Source organism: Colobus angolensis, unplaced genomic scaffold (genome assembly GCF_000951035.1).
Source record: "Colobus angolensis palliatus isolate OR3802 unplaced genomic scaffold, Cang.pa_1.0 Scaffold156, whole genome shotgun sequence".
Taxonomy (NCBI): Eukaryota; Metazoa; Chordata; class Mammalia; order Primates; family Cercopithecidae; genus Colobus; species Colobus angolensis.
Genome location: NW_012114666.1, coordinates 1,279,943 through 1,300,953, shown reverse-complemented (window position 1 = coordinate 1,300,953; position 21,011 = coordinate 1,279,943). Strand labels below are relative to the sequence as shown.

General features: G+C 43.1%; 1 protein-coding gene across 2 annotated transcripts in view; it reads right to left on the bottom strand.

Moving 5' to 3' along the window:
- CTCFL (CCCTC-binding factor (zinc finger protein)-like) overlaps nt 1-21,011 on the bottom strand; it is a 31,065-nt gene extending 10,054 nt beyond the window's left edge. Inside the window, exons 1-9 of one of the 2 annotated variants that reach the window (XM_011936683.1) lie at nt 20,856-21,011; nt 19,540-20,102; nt 18,931-19,147; nt 11,620-11,790; nt 11,174-11,307; nt 8,137-8,257; nt 7,017-7,166; nt 5,040-5,200; nt 1,058-1,240 (exon numbers count right to left, since the gene is read on the bottom strand). In XM_011936683.1, coding sequence (XP_011792073.1) covers nt 1,058-1,240; nt 5,040-5,200; nt 7,017-7,166; nt 8,137-8,257; nt 11,174-11,307; nt 11,620-11,790; nt 18,931-19,147; nt 19,540-20,091 — 1,689 coding nt within the window. In that variant the 5' untranslated portion in view covers nt 20,092-20,102; nt 20,856-21,011. The remainder of the gene's footprint in view (nt 1-1,057; nt 1,241-5,039; nt 5,201-7,016; nt 7,167-8,136; nt 8,258-11,173; nt 11,308-11,619; nt 11,791-18,930; nt 19,148-19,539; nt 20,103-20,855) is intronic. The other variant, XM_011936684.1, reaches the window with a different exon arrangement.

Below are 21,011 nucleotides of genomic sequence, written 5' to 3'. Positions count from 1 at the left end.
TTGCACTCTCTCACTTGCTCTGAGTCAGGAGGACACTCAAGCGGCCCTGCAGAGAGGGCTGTGGCAAGGGACTGAGGCCGGTGCCAGCAGTTGTGTGGCAGAGCTGTCCTGGAAGCGGATCCTCTGGCCCGTGTCCAGCCTTTGGATGATGCAGCCCTGCAGGACATCCTGACTGCAGCCTTAGGAGTGACACTGAGCCAGGACCACCCAGTTCAGCCAACCCACAGAATCTGTCAGGTGATAAAATGTTTGTGGTTTTAAGTCACTCCATTTTGAGGTAATCTGTCATGCAGAAATAAATAACTAATACAACACCTAAAAGAATAAAACCATAAATGTATTCCTTAGCCCAGCACCAATAGCACTATTCTTTTTTTTTTTATTATTAAAAAAATTATTTTAGAGACAGGGTCTCACTCTTTGAGGCCAGAGTGCAGTGGTGTGATCGTGACTCACTGTAGCCTCCGACTCCTGGGCTCAAGTGATCCTCCTGTCTCAGCCTCCTGAGCAGCTAGGCCGACAGGGGTACATCACCACACCCTGCTAATTTTTTTGGAGGGATAGGGGTTTCCCTATGTTGTCCAGGCTGATCTCAAACTCCTGGCCTCAAGTGATCCTCTCGCCTTGGCCTCCCAAGTAGCTGGGATTATAGACACCAATAACGTTATTCTAGGGACATCTGAAAAATGTGTGAAAATTGCATTCTCTCTGTCAAGTAGCCTAATCTAGTTCACTGGAACAATTTGAAAATATTACACTAAAAGCTGGGGTTTTTTGGGGAGTCTGATAACTCTCTAAAACTGTTTGTAAGATTTTGTGTGTTGGATTGTCCTTTTTTTTTTTTTTTTTCAGAGGATGAGGAGACCACACTTTCATAGGATTCTTCAAGAAGTTTTGATTTTAAAAAACTAAGAACCACTTTCCTAAGGTATGACAGATGCTCCTGAAGTCCCGGCAGGTTTCTATAATCGGGTTTACACTCTCCTGGTGTGACACTGTCCTCCTGAGATAGAGGGATCTTTCCGTGGGGGATTTACTGTGACTTAAGTAAGCTTACCCAGCGGGAAAAGCCTTTGCCACACTTGGAGCATCTGTAAACAGTCGGGATGAAATTTGCATCGTGGTATTTCCTGAAGTGAACGTTTAGAAGTTGCTTCTGTCGGAAACGCTTATTGCAGGAAAGGCAGGTGAACGGTTTCTCTCCAGTGTGGGTGCGAATGTGAGCAGTCATATGGCGTTCCTAAGAGGGAAGGGGAAGAAGGCAGCTTGTCTAGTTCCAAGGGTTTTTTTCTACATTAGACATTGTTTATCGTACAATACCTTTCATTTCCCTCCCCAAAGATGAGTCCACTATGAAGCAGAATTACTGCAAACACATTCTGAACAAGGCATCATTCACTCTCAGTGAGTGGCCGTCCAGGAAACAAACTCGTAGGCAGCAGCAGCAAATGACAAAGGGCTTGCAGTGGAGTCCCTGCCGGCTCTCCAGTCCTGCTGAGATGTGGGAGTACACACCGCAGGGCATGAAAGGATGGTCCTTTGTCCCCTCATTACTGGGAGTCCTCCTTCTATACAACTATTTGCAATTACCTGAGTTTACAAAGGGCAAATAGAACCTGCAAACTTAAAAATCAAATGTCAGAGTTTAAATTCAATGGGACTTTGGGGTTGCAAGTACGTTAAGTATCTAAACATTTTTCCATTTACTTCCCAATAGTGTTGTAACAGAACTTAATACCGATTTTTTTTTTTTTTTTTTTTTTTGAGACAGGGTCTCGCTCTGTCACCCAGGCTGGAGTACAATGGAACAATCATAGCTCAATGCAATCTCAAACTCCTGGGCCCAAGTGATCCTCCTGCCTCAGCCTCCTGAGTAGGTGGGACTGTGGGTGTGTGCCACTATGCTCAGCTCAGTTTGTATTTTTTGTAGAGACAGGGTCTCACTATGTTGCCCAGGCTGGTCTCAGATGCCTAGCCTCAAGCAATTCTCCTGCGTTAGCCTCCCAAAGTGCTGGGATTATAGGTGTGAGCCATTGTACCTGGCCTAAATAGAGATTTTATCTTAGACAGGAGAAAATAATTTGGGAAATCGGGACAAAAATACGTATGAAGTCAAGCAAAAGCACACATTTTGTTTTATTTAAAATGTGATGCTAATTTGGATTAAACATATACTTGGCCATTTCTGCATTACTATCAGTGGCCTGATGGTCTTTCTTCTAATCTTTCTCTCATCCAATTCACTGAACACCCTCTTCCACGCACAGCCTTCACCTCATCACCCTCCTTCAGGACAGCATCTCTGGCTCTCCCTGCTGGGAGCCGGGCTCTCAAGGACTGCGGCAGCCAGGAGCATTCAGCAGTGCTCCGAGCCTCTGCCCACGGCCACGGCCTGCCTGGCTGCTCTCTGCTCCCACATACCTGCTGTATGCCTGCTCCAGGACCCCCTCATCCTTTCCAAGTCTTATCCATCTTTCAGGAAGCCCTCCTAGTTCATTTGAATAAATATGAGCCTGGGGCCACAGAATATTCTCTGTTCAAAATTTACCAGAAAAACTTTTTCCTTTATTCAAGGCATTTACAGTTTATAGCCCACACTTCAAAACACAGGAAGCCCTGATTTTCACCTTTGGTAACCAATAGCATGCAATGCTTCAAAGCAGTGGTTTGGTTTTCAAACTTCTAGTCTGAGGGCCCTTCAAACTTTAAAAAATTACTGTGGCCTCTGAAGAGCTTTTATTTATACAAGTGGCATATATTAGTATTTACTTTCTTAGAAAGCAAAACTGAGGAATTCTTAAGTATTTTAAAAAAAACCATTTATTAACTCATTTAATAATAACAAACCAACTACGTATTATTTCTGTAAAATTATCTATTTTTCAAAACAAAAATAACCTAATGTCTGTCTCAATAGATAAGGCTGCCAGTTAAAATACAGGCTGCAACTACTTGTATATAAAACTATTCGTTGTTTGTCTGAAATTCAAATGTCACTAGGTGTGCTGTATTTTTATTTGCTAAGTCTGGTAACTCTATTAAAAGCATTCAGGGCTGGGCGCGGTGGCTCAAGCCTGTAATCCCAGCACTTTGGGAGGCCGAGACAGGCGGATCATGAGGTCAGGAGATCGAGACCAACCTGGCTAACACGGTGAAACCCCGTCTCTACTAAAAATACAAAAAATAAGCCAGGTGTGCTGACGGGCACCTATAGTCCCAGCTACTCGGGAGGAGGCTGAGGCAGAACAGTGTGAACCTGGGAGGTGGGAGGTGGAGTTTGCAGGGATCGCACCACTGCACTCTAGCCTGGGTGACAGAGCGAGACTCCCTCCGTCTCAAAAAAAAAAAAAAAAAAGCATTCAGATGGATTCCTCTCTTTGCTCTTCCATCAGTCCACTAGAGTATGTTAAATGATAAAGAAAATTTGGTCTCATAGACATGTAGTTTGAAAAGAGAGCAACATTTCACCAGCTCTTCCAAGTAATTGTGGCCATTCTTCTCTATTACACTAAAATTCAGTTAGTAGCAATTTCTTTTTTTAGGGTCTCACTCAGTTGCCTGGGCTGGAGTGCAGTCGTATGAACACAGCTTACTGCAGCCTCAACCTCCTGGGCTTAAGTGATCCTCCAACCTCAGCCTCCTGAGTAGCTGGGACAGATGTGCACACCACACCCAGCTAATTTTTGTATTTTTTTGTAGAGACAGGGTCTCATTATGTTGCCCAGGTTGGTCTTGAACTCCTGAGCTCAAGAGTTCTGTCCATCTCGGCCTCCCAAAGTGCTGGGACTATAGGTGTGAGCCTGTGTGTCTGGCCATGGTAATTTCTTACCCCTGGGTTGCAATGTGGAATCTGAAACCCTGCCAAGGAACTTGTTCTCTGTGACTTTAAAACCTCTTGGTCTTTTCCTTTGAATGGATCTTTTACCTGTGTGTGAGTCTGTAACATCATGGATTGGTCATTTGGAAAATACTAGTTTACTGAGCTATGCAGATCTTCTAAATGCTAACATATTTCGTTATACAATATAAAAATTGCTTTAAAAAATCACTCCAATCTTTTTTTTTTTTCTTTTTGAGATGGAGTCTCGCTCTGTCTCCCAGGCTGGAGTGCAGTGGCATGATCGCGGCTCACTGCAACCTCTGCATCCCAGGTTCAAGCGATTCTCCTATCTCAGCCTCCTGAGTAGCTGGGACTACAGGTGTGCACCACCATGCCTAGCTAATTTTTGTGTTTTTTAGTAGAGATGGGGTTTCACCATATTGGCCAGGCTGGTCTCAAACTCCTGACCTCAAGTGATCCACACGCCTCAGTCTCCCAGAGTGCTGGGATTACAGGTGTGAGTCACCACACCTGGCCTACGTTGTTCATTTTTTAAAAAATGTCCACCAATGCCCAATGACTGAGTCAATAGAGTTTATCTTGTTCCTTAGTGAAAATGACATTCACTGAAAGTGGCTAGTTGAGCTGGAAACTCAAACAAGCCCCCAGGTGCTTTTCCTCCAGACTGTGGAAGACAGTGGAGGTGCATATGCCGGCTTCTAATCTCATCACAATGATTATCACAAAGAAAGTATTCCGGGTCAAGACTGAATAAAGTTAACAACTTTTACTGCCTCTTCAAGGACGCTGTCATGTAAAACTGCCCTTTATTTTTGTTGCCAGTGTATGAAGGTGAAGACCACCACCATGACCAGTTTCACTGTGTGTCACTGCCTTGATCTGGACTAAGGACCACCACTGTTTTGGCACCAAAAGTACAAATGTCAGTGTCTCAAAATGACACCTTTCCATTATCATAACAAGGGCTTGGCTCTTGTGGGACCCTAGTTGGCCACAGGGAGCTCTGGGAGTACAAGAACATACTTTAAGAACTGTTGCTTTGTATGACTGGCTCACCATTGCTTTCTGGTTATTTTGAATAGGATACTCTATTAAAAGCGTGACTTTTCTCAGTATTTTCAAGGTGGTAAAGAATCCCACCCCAGCCCTCCATTCTTCCATGCACCACTGCCTCTCCAAATTAAGTAAAGTACAATACCTGCTTGCAGGCGTAACTGCAGTGTTCGCACTTGAACCTCTTCTCATTTTTATGAGTTTTCTGGTGCTGAATGAGGGCATAGCGCTCATGGAAGACAGCAGAACAGTAGCGGCATTTCAGCTCTGCAGCGCTGTAAGCATGCAAGTTGCGTATATGCACACCTAAAATGGTTACAGAACATTATAGACTTCAAGAGTGTTGTTTTCTGTTAACCTGCTTCCCCTCTCCTCTAAACCGGGGTTTCTCAGCCTTGGCGCTGGAGCATGCTAGTTCCTTCCTGGGCAGGACGGGGTGGGTTATCCTGTGCATTGGAGGAGGTTAAGCAGCACTCCTGGTGTCTGTCTACCAGATGCCAGCAGCACCTCTTTCTCCCTGGTCGTGAAAGCCAAAATACCTCTAGGTATCACCACCTGTCCTCTGCGGGGTAAAATCATTCCCAGTTGAGAACCACTGCTCTAAACGAACAGAATGCTGAAATACCATTTTAATATTCTTTCAATACGGAGTTAAACGTTACGTAAGGTATGTCATACTGAACCTAAAATGTTCATTTAACAAAGCACTTTGAGCACTACCTTATGATGGGGTAGGTCAATGTTAGGATGATGTTAAGGTGGTTTTATATAAAAAGATATAACATCTTTATTTTACCTTAAAAAATCCACATGTTGTTAGAAGTCAGTGCCCTGTTATTTCCCATGTTGAAATTAACCCAAGACACATGGTGAGGTCTGGCTGGATTTGCTCATCTATGCCTGACGCATGATGGTCTTCTGATACTTGTGTAAGAAACCAAATGACAACTGACAGCTCTGTGATGGAGCTATCCCACTCTACCCACACCCTACCCACAGTGCCTCAGACATTTAGAGAGCTTGATTTCTCATATAGTCAAGGGAAAGAAGAATTAGTGTGTTTATAAAGCATCTTACAGGGCTATGCAACAGTCACTTTGGGAAAGAAGGTTGGCCTGTAACGCGTAATCTGCATCTACCGTGGTGAGAATTTTAACTGTCAGACCCCCCAGAGTGGGAGTGGAAATCCAGAGGGTCTGAACAGCAGGCCTAGGAGCTGGGATTTGATACTGCCTGTGAGGAAGCCAGCCACTGTTGAGCAATGGGAGGGAGGGTGTGGGTAAGTGTGAGCAAATGAGCCTCTTCTTTTTTTCAGGATTCCTGGGCCTCCCTTTTTCCATGATCTTATTTCTCTTTCCAAAATATATGACACAAAATATGTTAGCAAAACAAAAAATTGACCCTTTTGCCCAAAGAAATTCTGGAGGTGAGATGAACTTTTTTGAAAACCTTTCTGAAAGGTGAAAGGTGTTCCACAAAGTCTTAACTTTTATTTTTCATCTGGACCATTCTGTCATTGTTGCCACAGTTACCAGCACATCACAAAACAGCCCAGTGGGGCTTGCTGGGGCACAAGTCTAGCCAGTTGCTAGACTTTTTTGACACCATGACAAAGTAACATGGTTTATATCTATCTCATGCCAGCGGGTGATACACTGGGGAAAACTGTCTTTTATACCTTCTGCTCCCAAAACTTTAGGCCCACAGCCAGGGTTTAAGAAAAGCTTGCTGGGTGTCACAGAGAGAGCATTGATAAATAGGAACCCAGAATCCAGCCGCCTCCTAGCACCCTTGGTCATGTGATTCCCGGGCAGGTTACTGTATGTCTCTGAGCCCCAGTGTCCTCCTCATCTGAAAAAGAGGCCCAATGTGGAAAGAAATAATACCCATCCGTGAAATACGGAACAGGCCTGGGCCAGGATTCTAAAATCATGCTATAAAATGCACTTATGAGATCCAGCCACCAGAGGGTGCGACAGGATCTCTGAAGAAAATGTGTCCCTGGGCCAAGTTCCCGCCGCCTCCCAGTATCAGGGCCAGTACACTGCAGGTACATAGGGCCTCGCTCCAAAGAGCCAGCAAATGCTGTAGTAAAAGAAAGATCACTAAACCAGAAACTCACGTAGGTCACTTTTCCGTGCAATGATGGTGGCACAATGGGGACACTGGTGTTTGGGGACGTTTTCGCCGTGTTTCTGCAGAACATGTATTTTCATGGTTCCGCTCTGGGTGAAGCGGGTGTGGCAGATGTGGCATTCGTAAGGCTTCTCACCTGAGATGCAGACAACAAAGTGACTCCCCCTCCAGGCCTGATCCTTGTTGCCAAAGGCTACCTGTGCTGAAAGTGTTTCTTTTGCCCTAAGCCTCCTTTATCAACCCCCTTCTCGCCGGACAACCCCCAATTAGTATGAGACTCCCAAATCAAGCCCAGACAGCTTATGTCAAGTACGGCTGTGTCCACGATGGACCAGACACACGACTTCCTCGCATCTGGTGGCTACGCAAGAGTTCAATGTGGTTTACATCCATGGGGCTGTACGAAGAACCAAGAAGTACACATAAATGTATTCTTTACAGAACAAGACATCAAGTACCTCTGTTACAAAACAAGCACACTTTATGTTTTGCCTTAAAGTTGAAGAATGAATTAAGGAGTTGACTTTTATTTATTTTTATTTACTTTTTTTTTTGAAACAGGTTCTCACTCTGTCACCCAGGCTGGAGTGTGGTGGCGCAATCCTGGCTCACTGCAGCCTCAACCTCCTGGGTTCAAGGATTCTCCTGCTTCAGCCTCCCAAGTAGCTGGGACCACAGGTGTGCGCCACCAGGCCCGGCTAATTTTTAAATTACTTGTACAGACAGGGTCTCCCTATGTTGCCCAGGCTGGTCTCAAACTCCTGGACTTAAGGGATCCTCCTGCCTCAGCCTCCCTCCAAAGTGCTGGGATTACAGGTTTGAGCCACTGTGCCTGGCCAGGAGTTGAGTTTTAAATACCCGAAAAATCTATGAAGTGAATACTTTGTGTTTTACTCCACACAGTGGGGTTGCGGCACAATGTCTATGCAGACTCTCTTACCGCTAAATAAAGGTAAAGGTACAGATCAAGATCCTCATATCACAACGGCACACAAAAATCTGCTTTTACCTTTGAACTTTCATTGTGCCAATAGAAAGTAATTTTTTAAAGCTTGCTTTAAGAGCTAACACTGTAGGTATCAGGCCTTCAGCACCGGAGTCCTTACCTGAGTGTGTTCTCATGTGGCGTTTCAGCTTGTAGGTGTCTCTGCTGGCGTAGCTGCACTGGCAACACTGGAACGGGCGCTCCCCAGTGTGCGACCGGACATGGCGCTTCAATTTACTTGCCTAATAAATACATAAATGATGTTCATTGCAATAGAAACTCAAAAATGGCAGAGTCTTCCATTAATCAGCATTATAAAAGAGATTTAAATTAATCAGATTTTAACATCAGAGCACCAGAGCATATTTCACTCACTGAAAAAAACATGAAGAAGTCATTGCTTTTGATCATCTGTTATGGGTGATTTTATTTCATTTGATGTGTGTGCGTATAAGCTCCTTTAGGGCAATGGGCAGCAGTGCTGAAGGCTTTTGCATTCACCTTCACTTAACCCTACCTGCTGAATGCCACACAGGATTGTATTTTCATTTCTAAGGCAATATATGCCCAATAGTTACAAAATTTAGATTCCACTGTAAAAGCACAAAGGCAAACATTTTGTTTTCCTTGCATAAAGTGAAAATCTTGAAACTCTAGCTCTTGTCAGGTGCGGTGGCTCACACCTATAATCCCAGCACTTTGGGAGGCTGAGAGGGGTGGATCACCTGAGCTCAGGAGTTTGAGACCAGCCTGGGCAACATGGCAAAACCCGGTCTCTACCAAAAATTAAAAACGAGCTGGGCATGGTGGCACACGCCTGTGGTCCCAGCTACTGGAGAGGCTGAGGTGGGAGGATTGAGCCCGGGAGGCTGAGGTTGTAATGAGCCAAGATCACGCCACTGCACTCCAACTAGGGTAACAGAGTGAGACGATGTCTCAAAAAAATAAAAATAAAAATAAAAACGAAACCCTAGCTCTTTAATGGAGGAACATCTGTAAGTGTCGCCTCATGGTCACAAGTCCTGCAGACTCCACCCTGGCCGGTCCCAGGGTAACAGTGTGAGTGGAGGAAGGCATCCCTGGCTATTCAGCATCGGGGCCATGTGACAGAGGGTTCCTATAAAGAATTAAGTTTTAAGTAGAAGAAATTAAATTCTAATTTGAATAATTATGTATCCCAGGCAATCAGTTAAATAGCAAACAACATAATACCTCCCATTTGAGTATTCACTGCCTGACTGGTTTATTGCCTTCTAGAACTATTGTTATTCTGTATTTGTGTATCACAGGCCCTTATCTACTGCTAGCAGGAAATGGGGCCATCAGCTACAGGTGGACTACAGACATCAGGAAGCCGCATCAGTCCTGCTGGTGACCCAGGGATGCCACACTCCATCTGTCTCCCCAGTAAGTGGTGAGCACACAGAAGCCTAAGGAACACTCGAGAACAAAAGGCGTCTTAGGATGGAAGGCAATAGCCAAGCCAAAACATTTCACTTAGATTTTCAGAAGAAAAGTGAATGCCTCAAGTATATTAGAAAGCAAAACAAAAAGAATTTAAAAAACTGTATAGCATGAAAGTTTTGAGGAGGATAAGTGGTGCGAATGAGCAAAGAAGGCCATTAAAAAAGACTCTGGATGACTCTTAAAGGTGGGATGGGAGGATGAGGGAGTTCAAAAAGTTCAAAAGCTTTTCTTTTTGTTTTTGAGATGGTGTCTCACTCTCATCCAGACTGGAATGTGTGATCTTGGCTCACTGCAACCTCTGCCTCCCAGGTTCAAGTCATTTTCCTGCCTCAGCCTCCTGAGTAGCTAGGACTACAGGCATGTGCCACCACACCTGGCTAATTTTTTGTATTTTTAGTAGAGACAGGGTTTCACCATGTTGGCCAGGCTGGTTTTGAACTCCTGACCTCAAGCAATCCGCTCGCCTCGGCCTCCCAAAGTGCTGAAATTACAGGTGTGAGCCACCACACCTGGCCAATTCAAAAGCTTTTTTTAAAAAAGGGGCACATCTGCACCACAGCTCTGATCCATTCCTGCTGGCATTTTTGTCACGGGATGGGATGAGGAATAAACAAGCATGGCAAGACTTGAGGAGACTGCAAAAATGGGGGGCTACAGCAGCAGTAGAGACCCCTGTGCTGAGGCCAGCTCCCGCAGGCTGCGTGCAGACCACTGGCACTGGGGGAGGGTCTCACGGACCTGGGGAGTTTGTACTGAGCACTGGCAGGACACCAACAAAAAGTCCACTCCAGGCTTAGGATCCCCAGGTGACTCTGTTCCCTGAACCCTCCATTTTGCATTCTCATACTAGAATCACAACCTTTAACTCAGATGAGAAATAATTTTTTAAAAAAATAGTAACAGCAGAAAAAAGTTCTTGGAATCAAATTCTGACCCTAACCATGAAATTTCCTAACTTGTGAAACCCGGCTGCACTGTTACTATATTTAATCTTCAGCTGTTCCCTTTAACTTAGTTCCATTTGAGTGTACTGTTGACCCAGTCCCGACCAGGCTCAAAACCGGGCCTCAGTCTGTTTCCCAACACACTGTGGGACCCTGAAAATTAACTGGTGGAAACTGGCATTGCCGAGTAAAAGCAGCGCTCTGCCTGTTTCACGTCAGTACCACTAAACCCATTAGAAGATATAAATAAAGCAAATTAATTAAAATGACTACAGCACACCTGAAGTTTGAAAAGGACGGTCTCTAATTCAGAACAGAAACGGCTCTGCTTAAATCTTCAAGCAAGCTGCTTTGTATCTAATCAAGCTCAAAAATTTCAGCCAATATTCAGATTGGATCTGCATTCTACATTAAAGCAAATACATTTTGATTTTGTGGCCCTGAGTACTAGATAAAATGCAGAACTTTTAAACAAATCTGGGACTTATTTCTTGACCACAACGAGTTTATTTGTAATTTGTACACCTTTACATATTATTTTCACTAATTAGTAATCAAAGAAACATAGAAATCCAATTTTCTATTTTAACTTCATAAAAGAGAATGCATATTATTTCCTGCATAAATTTTATATGAATAATAAAAAGCCTGTTTGTAACAGGTTCTACTGTTAGTTACACTTGGCATAACTTGTACAGCAACCTCTACTAAGATGCCATAAAGCTTCAAGTCCAAGAATGGTTTTACCTCCACACTGGCATATTTGCACATGGAACATTTAAAGGGCTTCTCATGAGTATGTTTATAGCGCCTGTGTCGGACGAGTTCTCCACTGGTGACAAACGCCATGTTGCAGTCGTTACACTTATAGGGCCTGGTTCCTGTAGGATCACATAGTTCTTTAAAACAAGACTTAACCACAAAAGTTCCAAAGAATTCATAGCTTTTTAATTACACTCAGTCTCAAAAATGCTTTAAAAATTAAGAAGAGGCTCTCTAAACTACAAATACCGCAGATGCATGTGAGAAAAATCTTTGTTAACAGTATTTTTAATGGAAATTCAAGAAAAAAAAAGACAAAACTACAGTATAAAATGTTACATGATTCTACTGTAGAAATCTGTGGATTCACATTCTTAACATAAGCCTTAACACACATTATTCCACAGAAAGAGCCCTCCCGGCAGTTTTACCTGTGTGGGTGTTAACATGGTTCCGCAGCAGAGTGACTGTACGGAAGGTTTTCAGGCACAGGTGACACAGGTGAGGCTTCTCATTGGTGTGAGTTTTCATATGACGATGAAAACTCGACATTCTAGAAGAGGTGAACATGCAGACATCACAGTGGAAGGTTTGTTTCGCTCCTATAGGCAGGAAATAGTTTATGTATGTTAGAAGTTCAAATTCCATTTAAACACTTGAAAGTAAATCAGCACATCGTCTTTTCAACTAATATGGGAACTGAACAATAGAACATGCTATTTATATTCATAAGCTGATGGAAGCAATTCAGGACGCCATGTTCCTGGATGATGCATTTTCGCTGTTTCAAGATGCACCAATGTCTGTTTCTGGGCACAGAGTGGACTAGGTACGCTGCTCATCCTTCTTGCTGAGAAAAAAAATGCTAGGGAGGACATGCCTGAACATTTCAGAATGTCTTGCAGACCTAAGGAGACATGAGAAAAGGCACACCACCTACCTAAAGTGAGGTGCCCAAGAAGAGATTCACCTATAAAAATGTGGCCCTGCATTCTCTGTAGGGTGAACTGAAGATAACCCATCCCATCCCTGCATCCTTCTCTCCAGCCAGGGCACTGCGAGAAAAACCATCTAAAATGGTGCCATCCAAAACCATAACCATGAGTCATGTGTGACTCTTAAATTTGGACTTTAAAATTAAACATAATTAAACATTTAGTCAGTTAAGTGACAGAGTGAGACCCTGTCTCAAAAAAAAAAAAAAAAAAAGCATGAAAATGATGCTTCATCATATTGAGAATACCAATAGATAAAATTTATTTTAAAAAAATGAGAAACTTCTGGAATTGAAAAATACAATAAGTGAAATGAAAAATTCAACAGAGGGACTCAACAGCAGAGCTGAGCAAAAAGAAGGAAGACTCAGTGAACCTGAAGACAGGTCAACTGAGATTATTCAGTTTGAGGGAAAGAAAGAAAAAAATGAACAAAGAAAAACGAAACGAGCCTAAGAGATCTGTGGGACATGATCAAGCACACCAACATATGCACAATGGGAGACCCAAGGTGACACAGGAGAAGAGAATATTTGAAGAAATGATTGCCAAAAACTCCCCAAATTTGACAAAAAATCTACACATCCAAAAGCTTAATAAATTTCAAGTAGGATAAAGTCAAAGAGATTCACATCAAGACACATCATAATCAGACTGCTGAAAGACAAAAAATGAATCTTGAAAGCAGCAAGAAAGACAGACACGCCTTGTCACATACATGGGATTGTCAATAAGATTAATGGCTGATTTATCATCAGAAACCATGGAGGCCAGAAAGCAGTGGAATGACATTCAATGTGCCATAAAAAAAAAACATCAAACAAGAATTCTACGCCTGACAAAACCACCCTTCAAAAATGAAGGAGAAATTACGACATTCCCAGAAAAACAGAAACTGAGCAAGTCTGTCATTGGCAGATGACATCTATCCTCCGAAAAATGCTAGAGAGACTCCAACAGGCTGAAATGAAAGGACACCAAACAATAACTCAAATCCATATGAAAAAATAAAGACAGTGATAAAAGTAACAACATATGCAAATATAAAAGACAATATTCATGCATTTTTTTACTTGTAATCCTCTTTTTTCTTATCTGACTCAAAGACAGAATAAAGCAATAATTATAAATCTATGTTGATGGCATATAGTTTATAAAGATACACTCTCTGGCAATAACAACAGAAAGTGGAGTGGGGAATGGAATTATATAAGTGAAGTTTTTTTATATACTATTGAAGTTAAATTGCCATTAATCTAAACCAGATTATTATGAATTGAGATGTTAAATGTAACACCAAGGACGACTAAAGAAAATAACTCAAAAATATATAGTAAAATAAATAAGAATTAAAATGATACACTTGGCAGTGGCTATTCAACACAAAAGAAAGCAGTAATGAAAGAACTGAGGAATAAAACATGTGACATTTAAAAAACAAATACAGAAATAAGGAAGTAAGTCCTTTTTTATCAGTAAAGAGATTAAACTCTTCAATGCAAAGGTAAGGACTGGCAGAAAGGACACTAAAGATGCAATTATTTGTCTTCTACAAAAGACTCATTTTAGATTCAAAGACAAATAGGCTGAAAGTAAAAAGATGGAGAAAGATATTCCATACAAACAGTAACCAAAAGAGTGCTAGAGTGGCTATACAAATATCAGACTATATTAAGACAAAATTGTCGTAAAAGAAAAAAGGATGTTATATAATAATGAACAGGTCAATCTATCATAAAGATACAACAATTATAAACATATATGTGGCCAGGCGCATATGTGACTCAAACCTGTAATCCCAGCACTTGGGAGGCTAAGGCAGGCAGATCATTTGAGGTCAAGAGTTCAAGACCAGCCTGGACAACATGGTGAAACCTCACCTCTACTAAAAATACAAAAATTAGCTGGGTGTAGTTGTGCATATCTATAATCCCAGCTACTCAGGAGGCTGAGGCAGAATTGCTAGAACCCGGGAGACAGAGGTTGCAGTGAGCCAGGACTGTGCCACTGCACTCCAGCCTGGCGACAAAGTGAGACTCCATCTCAAAACAACCCAACAAACCTCCCCCCGCCAAAAATATATGCACCTAATAACAATCCCAAAATACTTGACGCAAATGGAACAAAATTGAAGGTAGGAACAGGCAATTCAATAATAGTTGCAGACCTCAATACCTCACTTTAAACAATGGACAGAACTAGACAAGGTCAGTGAGGAAACAGAGGCTTAAGTCACACTATAAACCAAATAGACAAAACAGACATCTACAGAACATCCCACCCAGCAACACTGGAATAGACATTGTTCTGAGGTGCATAGGGAAGATTCTCTAGGATAGACCACATGTGAAGTTACAAACATATTGAGACACACATATCTTAATATATTTAAAAAGACAAATTGAGCCAGGCATGGTGGCTCACACCTGTAATCCACCACTTTGGGAGGCTGAGATGGGAGGACCGCTTGAGGCCAAAAGTTCAAGACTAGCCCAGGCAACATAATGGGACTCCATCTCTACAATTGTTTTTTAATTAGCGGGGTGTGGTAATGTGTGCCTCTTTTTTTTTTTTTTTTTTGAGACAGAGTCTCGCTCTGTAGCCCAGGCTGGAGTGCAGTGGCGCCATCTCGGCTCACTGCAAGCTCCGCCTCCTGGGTTCACGCCATTCTCCTGCCTCAGCCTCCTGAGTAGCTGGGACTACAGGTGCCTGCCACCACACCCGGCTAATTTTTCGTATTTTTAGTAGAGACGGGGTTTCACTGTGGTCTCGATCTCCTGACCTCGTGATCCGCCCACCTCGGCCTCCCAAAGTGCTGGGATTACAAGCGTGAGCCACCGTGCCTGGCTTATGTGTGCCTCTTGTCCTAGCTACTTGCGACGCTGAAGTAGGGGTTCCAGGTTACAGTGAGCTATGCTTGTAACACTGCACTCCAGCCTGGGCAACAGAGCAAGAACCTGTCTCTAAAACAAACAAACAAAAAAATCAAAATATGTTCTATGTTTTCTGACCATAATAAAATGAAATTAGAAATGAATACCAAGGGAAATTTGGAAGATTCACATAAACATGGAAGTCAAAAAACACACTCCCAAATGACAAATGGGTCAAAGTAGAAATCACAAGAAAATTATTAAGTTCTTTGAGATGAACGAAAGTGAAAACATGAGATACCAAAAGTTATAGAATGCACCCAAGGCAGTGCTCAGAGGAAAATTTTTAACTATAAACACTTACATTAAAAAAGAAGAAATATTTCAAATAACCTAACTTTACACTTTGAGGAACTAGAAAAAGAAGATAAATCTAAACCCAAAGCTAGTAGAAGAAGAAAATATTAAGATTAGAGAGAAAAAAATTAGAGAAAACCAACAAAACCACCGAAAGTTGGTTCTTTGAAAAGATCAACACCAACAAACCTTTATCTAGACTTGTGACTGAGGGGGTAAAAAAGAGAATATTCAAATTACTAAAATCAGGAAGAAAAGTGGGAACACTCTTACCAATCTTACAGAAATAAAAATGTTTATAATAGAATACTATGCCAACAAATTAGATAATACAGATGAAATAGAAAATTCCTAGAAACACACAAACTACTAAAACTGATTTAAGAAGAAACAGAAAATTGGAATAGACCTGTATCAGTAAAGACAGTGAGTCATTAATCAACAAACTTCCAAGAAAGAAAACCGCAGGACCAAATCGCTTCACCGATTAAGTCTACCAAATGCTTAAATATTAATGCCAATCCTCTAAATCTTCAAAAAAGGGAGGAAACACTTCTTCCCAATGAATTACACGAGGCCAGTATTACTTATACTAAAGCCAGACAAAGACATCAAAAGAAGACTACAGACCAATATTCCTAATGAATACAGATGCAAAAATCTTCAGCAGAACACTAGCAAACCAAATCCAGCAGCATACTAAAAGGATTGTGTACCATAACCAAGTTGAGATTTTCTGCAGGAAAAAAAGGGTGGTTCAACATATGTGAATCAATCAGTGTAATATACCATATTAACAGAATGAAAAAAAAAAACAACACATGATCATCTCAATAAATGCAGAAAAATCATTTCATATAATCCAACACCGTTTTCTTGATAAAATACTCAACAAACTTCAATAGAAGGTTTACAGGTTGAGTTGTGACCTCTGCAAAAACACGTGAAGTCCTCATGCCAGATACCTGTGAATGTGATCTTATGTACAGAAAGGGTCTTTGCAGATGTAATCAAGTTAAGCTGAGGTCATACTGGATGAAGGTGGGTCATAAGCCAATGTGACTGGTGTACTTATAATAAGAAGAGGAAAAGAGATACACACAGAGACACACAGGAATAATTCCATGTGATAACAGAGGCAGAGATTGGAGTAATGCATCTGCAAGCCAATGAATGGCATGACTGCTGGCAACCAGAAGCTAAGAGAAAGGCATGAAATATATTCTCCCCGACAGCCTTCCAAGAGAGCATGGCTTTGCCAACACCTCGATTTCACACTCGTAGCTTCCAGAACTGTGAGAGGTATGTTTCCGTGGTTTGAAGCCACTCAGTTGGTGGTGCTTTGTCATGGCATCCCTGGGAAGCCGATACAGTGCCAGTTAAAAATGAGCCAGATTTGAATAGCCATTTTTTCCAAAGAAGATACATAAGTGGCCAATGATCACATGAAGAGATACTCAACACCCTTAGTCATTAGAGAAAGAGAAACCAAAACTACGAGATACCTCTTCACACCTGCTAGGATGGCTATAATTAAACGATAACAACAAATGGAAAGTAAGTTGGTGAGGATGTGGAGAAACTGGAAGCTACACACACTACTGGTGCAAATTCAAACTGGTGCAGCTGCTATGGAAAACAGTGTGGCAGCTCCTCAAAAAGTTAAACATAGAGTAACCACATCATCCAGCAATTCCACTCCTAAGTATATACTCAAAAGGATTGGAAACAGGTGCTCAAACAAAAAATTTGTACACCGATGGTCATAACAGCACCATTCACACTTGCTGAAAGGTGGACACAATTGCGGTATCAATGAGTGAATGGATAAATAAAACGTGCTGTACCCACACGGGGATTATTACTTAGCCATTAAAAACGAATGAAGCACTGACACATGCTACAATACCAACAAACTCTCCAAACATTATGCTAAGCTCAAGAGTCTAGACACGAAAGGCACATGGCATACATGCATGATTCAGCTTCCGGAAAATGTGCAGAACAGGAAAAGCAATGGAAACAAAAAGCAGATTAGTGATAGCTAGGAACGGAGTAGGAAGTGACTGCCTAACGGGTACAGGCCTCTTATTGGAGTGATACAAATATGCTGGAATTTAGACAGTGGTGATGGTTCTACAAATTTGTAAATACATCAAAAACCTAAAAATGAGCTAAAAATTGTAAAACTTGGGGTGCAAAACTCTTGATTTAAACACATGAGAAACTACCATATATCAAAAGGCTGCAAATTCAACCACCTATGGAAGGCAGAGGCCTGAGTAAAAAGTCCTAACTACATGTAAGAATGGGGTGGTGGTGGCAGCGTGTTTGGGTGGCATTCTCCTTTTCTAAACTGAGTCACCCAGGCACCTGTTGCCAGGAGGAAGGAAACTGTGCCAAATGTTGCCAGATATAATTTAAAAGAGCTAGAAATTGCAATTTTGGTGGTGAAATATGTTGATTTAAATATATTAGTGAGAAACTAATATTAAAAAAAAATAAGGCTGGGCGCAGTGGCTCATGCCTGTAATCCCAGCACTTTGGGAGGCCAAGGCGGGCGGATCACAAGGTCAGGAGATCGAGACCATCCTGGCTAACATGGTGAAACCCCATCTCTACTAAAACTTCAAAAAAAATTAGCTGGGCGTGGTGGCGGGCGCCTGTAGTCCCAGCTACTTGGGAGGCTGAGGCAGGAGAATGCCGTGAACCCGGGAGGCGGAGTTTGCAGTGAGCCGAGATCGCGCCACTGCACTCCAGCCTGGGTGACAGAGCGAGACTCCATCTCAAAAAAATAAAATAAAATAAAATAAACAAAGCCAAACAAATCACATTTTCGTAGGACAAACTCATCCATCTTGTGGGCTGCTGGAATGCAATCTCAGTTTAATAAGGCTTTAATATTGCTTCAGGGTCTTCCTAATCCGGACCCATCCACCTCTCTGAGCACCCACCTCCCACCCACCTAGATCTATAAACACAGTAGAGCTCTCCACCCTCACATACGAAGTAGATACTTCCAGACCTACACGCCCAGACCACTTCCTAGTGCCTGGAATCCTGATCCTAATCTTAATGGCTTCTTTGTCCTGGACTCACCTAAATATCACCTCCCTTAGAAGGCACCCTCCACTGCTTCCTGAAGGAGGAATCACTCCTTCTCTTGGCCCTGAAGCACACGAGGCCTCACCACCTGTCCTGTAATGACTTGTCCCCCATATCCCTCTGGGGCTGCAAATTAGACAGCAGAGACCAAGGGTTGGCCTTCTTTGCTTACGTGCACAAGGTTTTGTAGGAACATTTTTACTGTGCTTTCAAAACGTTTGTGTGCAAAGTGCAAAACCCTTCTGGATTTGATTCACAATTCAGAATATTAGTTTAAAATTTCTCCCATTTCCTGACAATTTGAAAGTAACTAAAAGTCGACCACTTAAAACTTCAATTACCATCATCTTCTCATAAAGAAAAACAGTGGCCCAGTTTTATGGAGTGTATTCTATGAGATGAACTGGCCTACCCTTTGTCTTTCTTCGATTTTTTGTAGATTCGGCCTTTTCAACATCTGCTTGACCAGCTGTAGGTTGATCTTCTTGTTCTTCCCCATTTAAATTTGAAATTGTGAGAACAATTTCGTCACTTCTTTCATCTCCTGACATTGTTTCCACAAAAAAGAGCTGTTCCTTTGTTCTTTCAGCCAATCTTTCAGTCAATAACTGGTTCTTCTCCTGCCCTTCCTGGAGTTAATAAACAACAATAAATATTCAAACAAATATGACACTATTAATTTCAATATAATTAGATTTTTGCCTGGATGAACCACAGAATACAAAAAGAAAAGCAAAAGTTGAAGATTATGCATCACAATGTTAATTATTTAGCATCGGGGTTGCGGCAGTGAAACTTAACGCTTTTTTTTTTTTTTTTTAAACATAATGCACCTCACAGTATTCCAATTAGCACAACTTTTAAAACTCTTTTTAAAAAAAGAACCTAAGAACTCTCAGGATTTTCCTGGGAAGTATACTGTCTTTAATTTGCAACTGCAAAATACCTTGTCCAGGCATAATATTGCCTAAAAACCGACTTCAATTTGTTCTTTTTCATGTAAGGCGTTGTTTATTAAAACCAGCTTTACCTTAATCAGTCTAGCACTTTCAGCCAGGCTCACTGCTAACTTACTGTCTTCACTGGCCACCATCACATTCTCCTCTAGAGCGTGGAACTGCATCACCTCCATCTCTTGCAGGGAGTACAGCTCTTGCTGGATACTAATGGCCACATACTGCTGCAGGCTCTGCCGGGGCCCTTCCTCAAGCCACAGCAACCCAGGGCCAGCCTGTTGCACCACCACCTGCACCCCTTCTTGCTGCTGTATGCTCAGCAAGCTCATATCCTGCAACTCCATAGCTTCAGAAGTGAAGTACACCGTCTGCAGGGTCAAGATGTGCTTCTCACTCTCCTCCGAGGTGGCCGGCACCAGCTCCACTTCTTCCTCCAGGACGCTGTCCTGGAGGGCCCCAGAGGTACACGCGGCCTCCACCTCACTAGGGCTCTGATGGTCTTTCTCTCCGCACACTTCGTCTTTTTCCTCCTCCTTCAGGCCTTTTTCTGGCATCAACTCGAGTTCTTTGATTTTGGTGAATTGCTCAGAAAGGACAGAGATCTCAGTAGCTGCCATGATGACTTGGCCTGTTTGAGAAATAAGCGGTTTTCATAGGGGAAGAAGTGGGGGGGAGGATATGAGGAGGGATGGGGGGTGCTGGAGCCTAGCAAGCTTTGGAGTTGAAACAAGGTCTGGCCTCAAAAGGCTTTGGAACTAGCAGGGTCAGAACAATGCTGATCTGGCCTGGGTCTAGGAGGGGGTCGAGGCTAAGCAGGATTTAGGCTAAAGCAAGATTTTGTACAAAACTCTAAAACGAACAGGTTTGGGGCAAGCACACATCCTGTGCCTGGCAAGGTTCCACCTGAGCAGGCTCTGGGCCAGTGCATAGCATATCCTGGGCCTGGCAAGGTTTGGGCCCAGCAGACTCTCGGCCAAGCAACTTTCCTGGGCCTAGCAACTTTCAGGTCCAAGCAGGCCCTGGACCAGTGCTCATCCTGGGCCTAGCGAGGTTCGGGCCCCGAGCAGGCATTCCCCTTGTGCACGCTTCTAGACACAGCACCCTCAGAGCCAGGCAGGCTTTGGGCCTAGTGGCCTCGAGCCCACCCAGATTTGACCAAGCAGGCCTCGACCAGGCCAAGCACACCCCTTCGGAGGCCTGGCAGTGCCCCAGCTTTACCCTGCCCAACACGCCCCGCCCCGACCCTCCGGGCAGCCCCTCAGCGTCTGCCGCCCGCCCTTGGGCCTTTCCGTCCAGCCCCTCCCTCCACCCACACCCAGAACAGCCCATGCTCTTGGAGGAGAACAGGTAGGCTTGACCCTACCCAGGACTGGCCCCTCACCGCGGAAGGTGTGGCCGGAGTGGCCAGCCCACTCCGTCTGTGGCTTGTGGGCTCTGCCTCATGCACCGCGTGCTGCAGCCCACAGCCCGCCGCCGCAGGGCTGGCGCGAGAGTGGAGAGTGGCAGTGCGCAGGCGCGGAGCGGAAAAGAGGGGGTG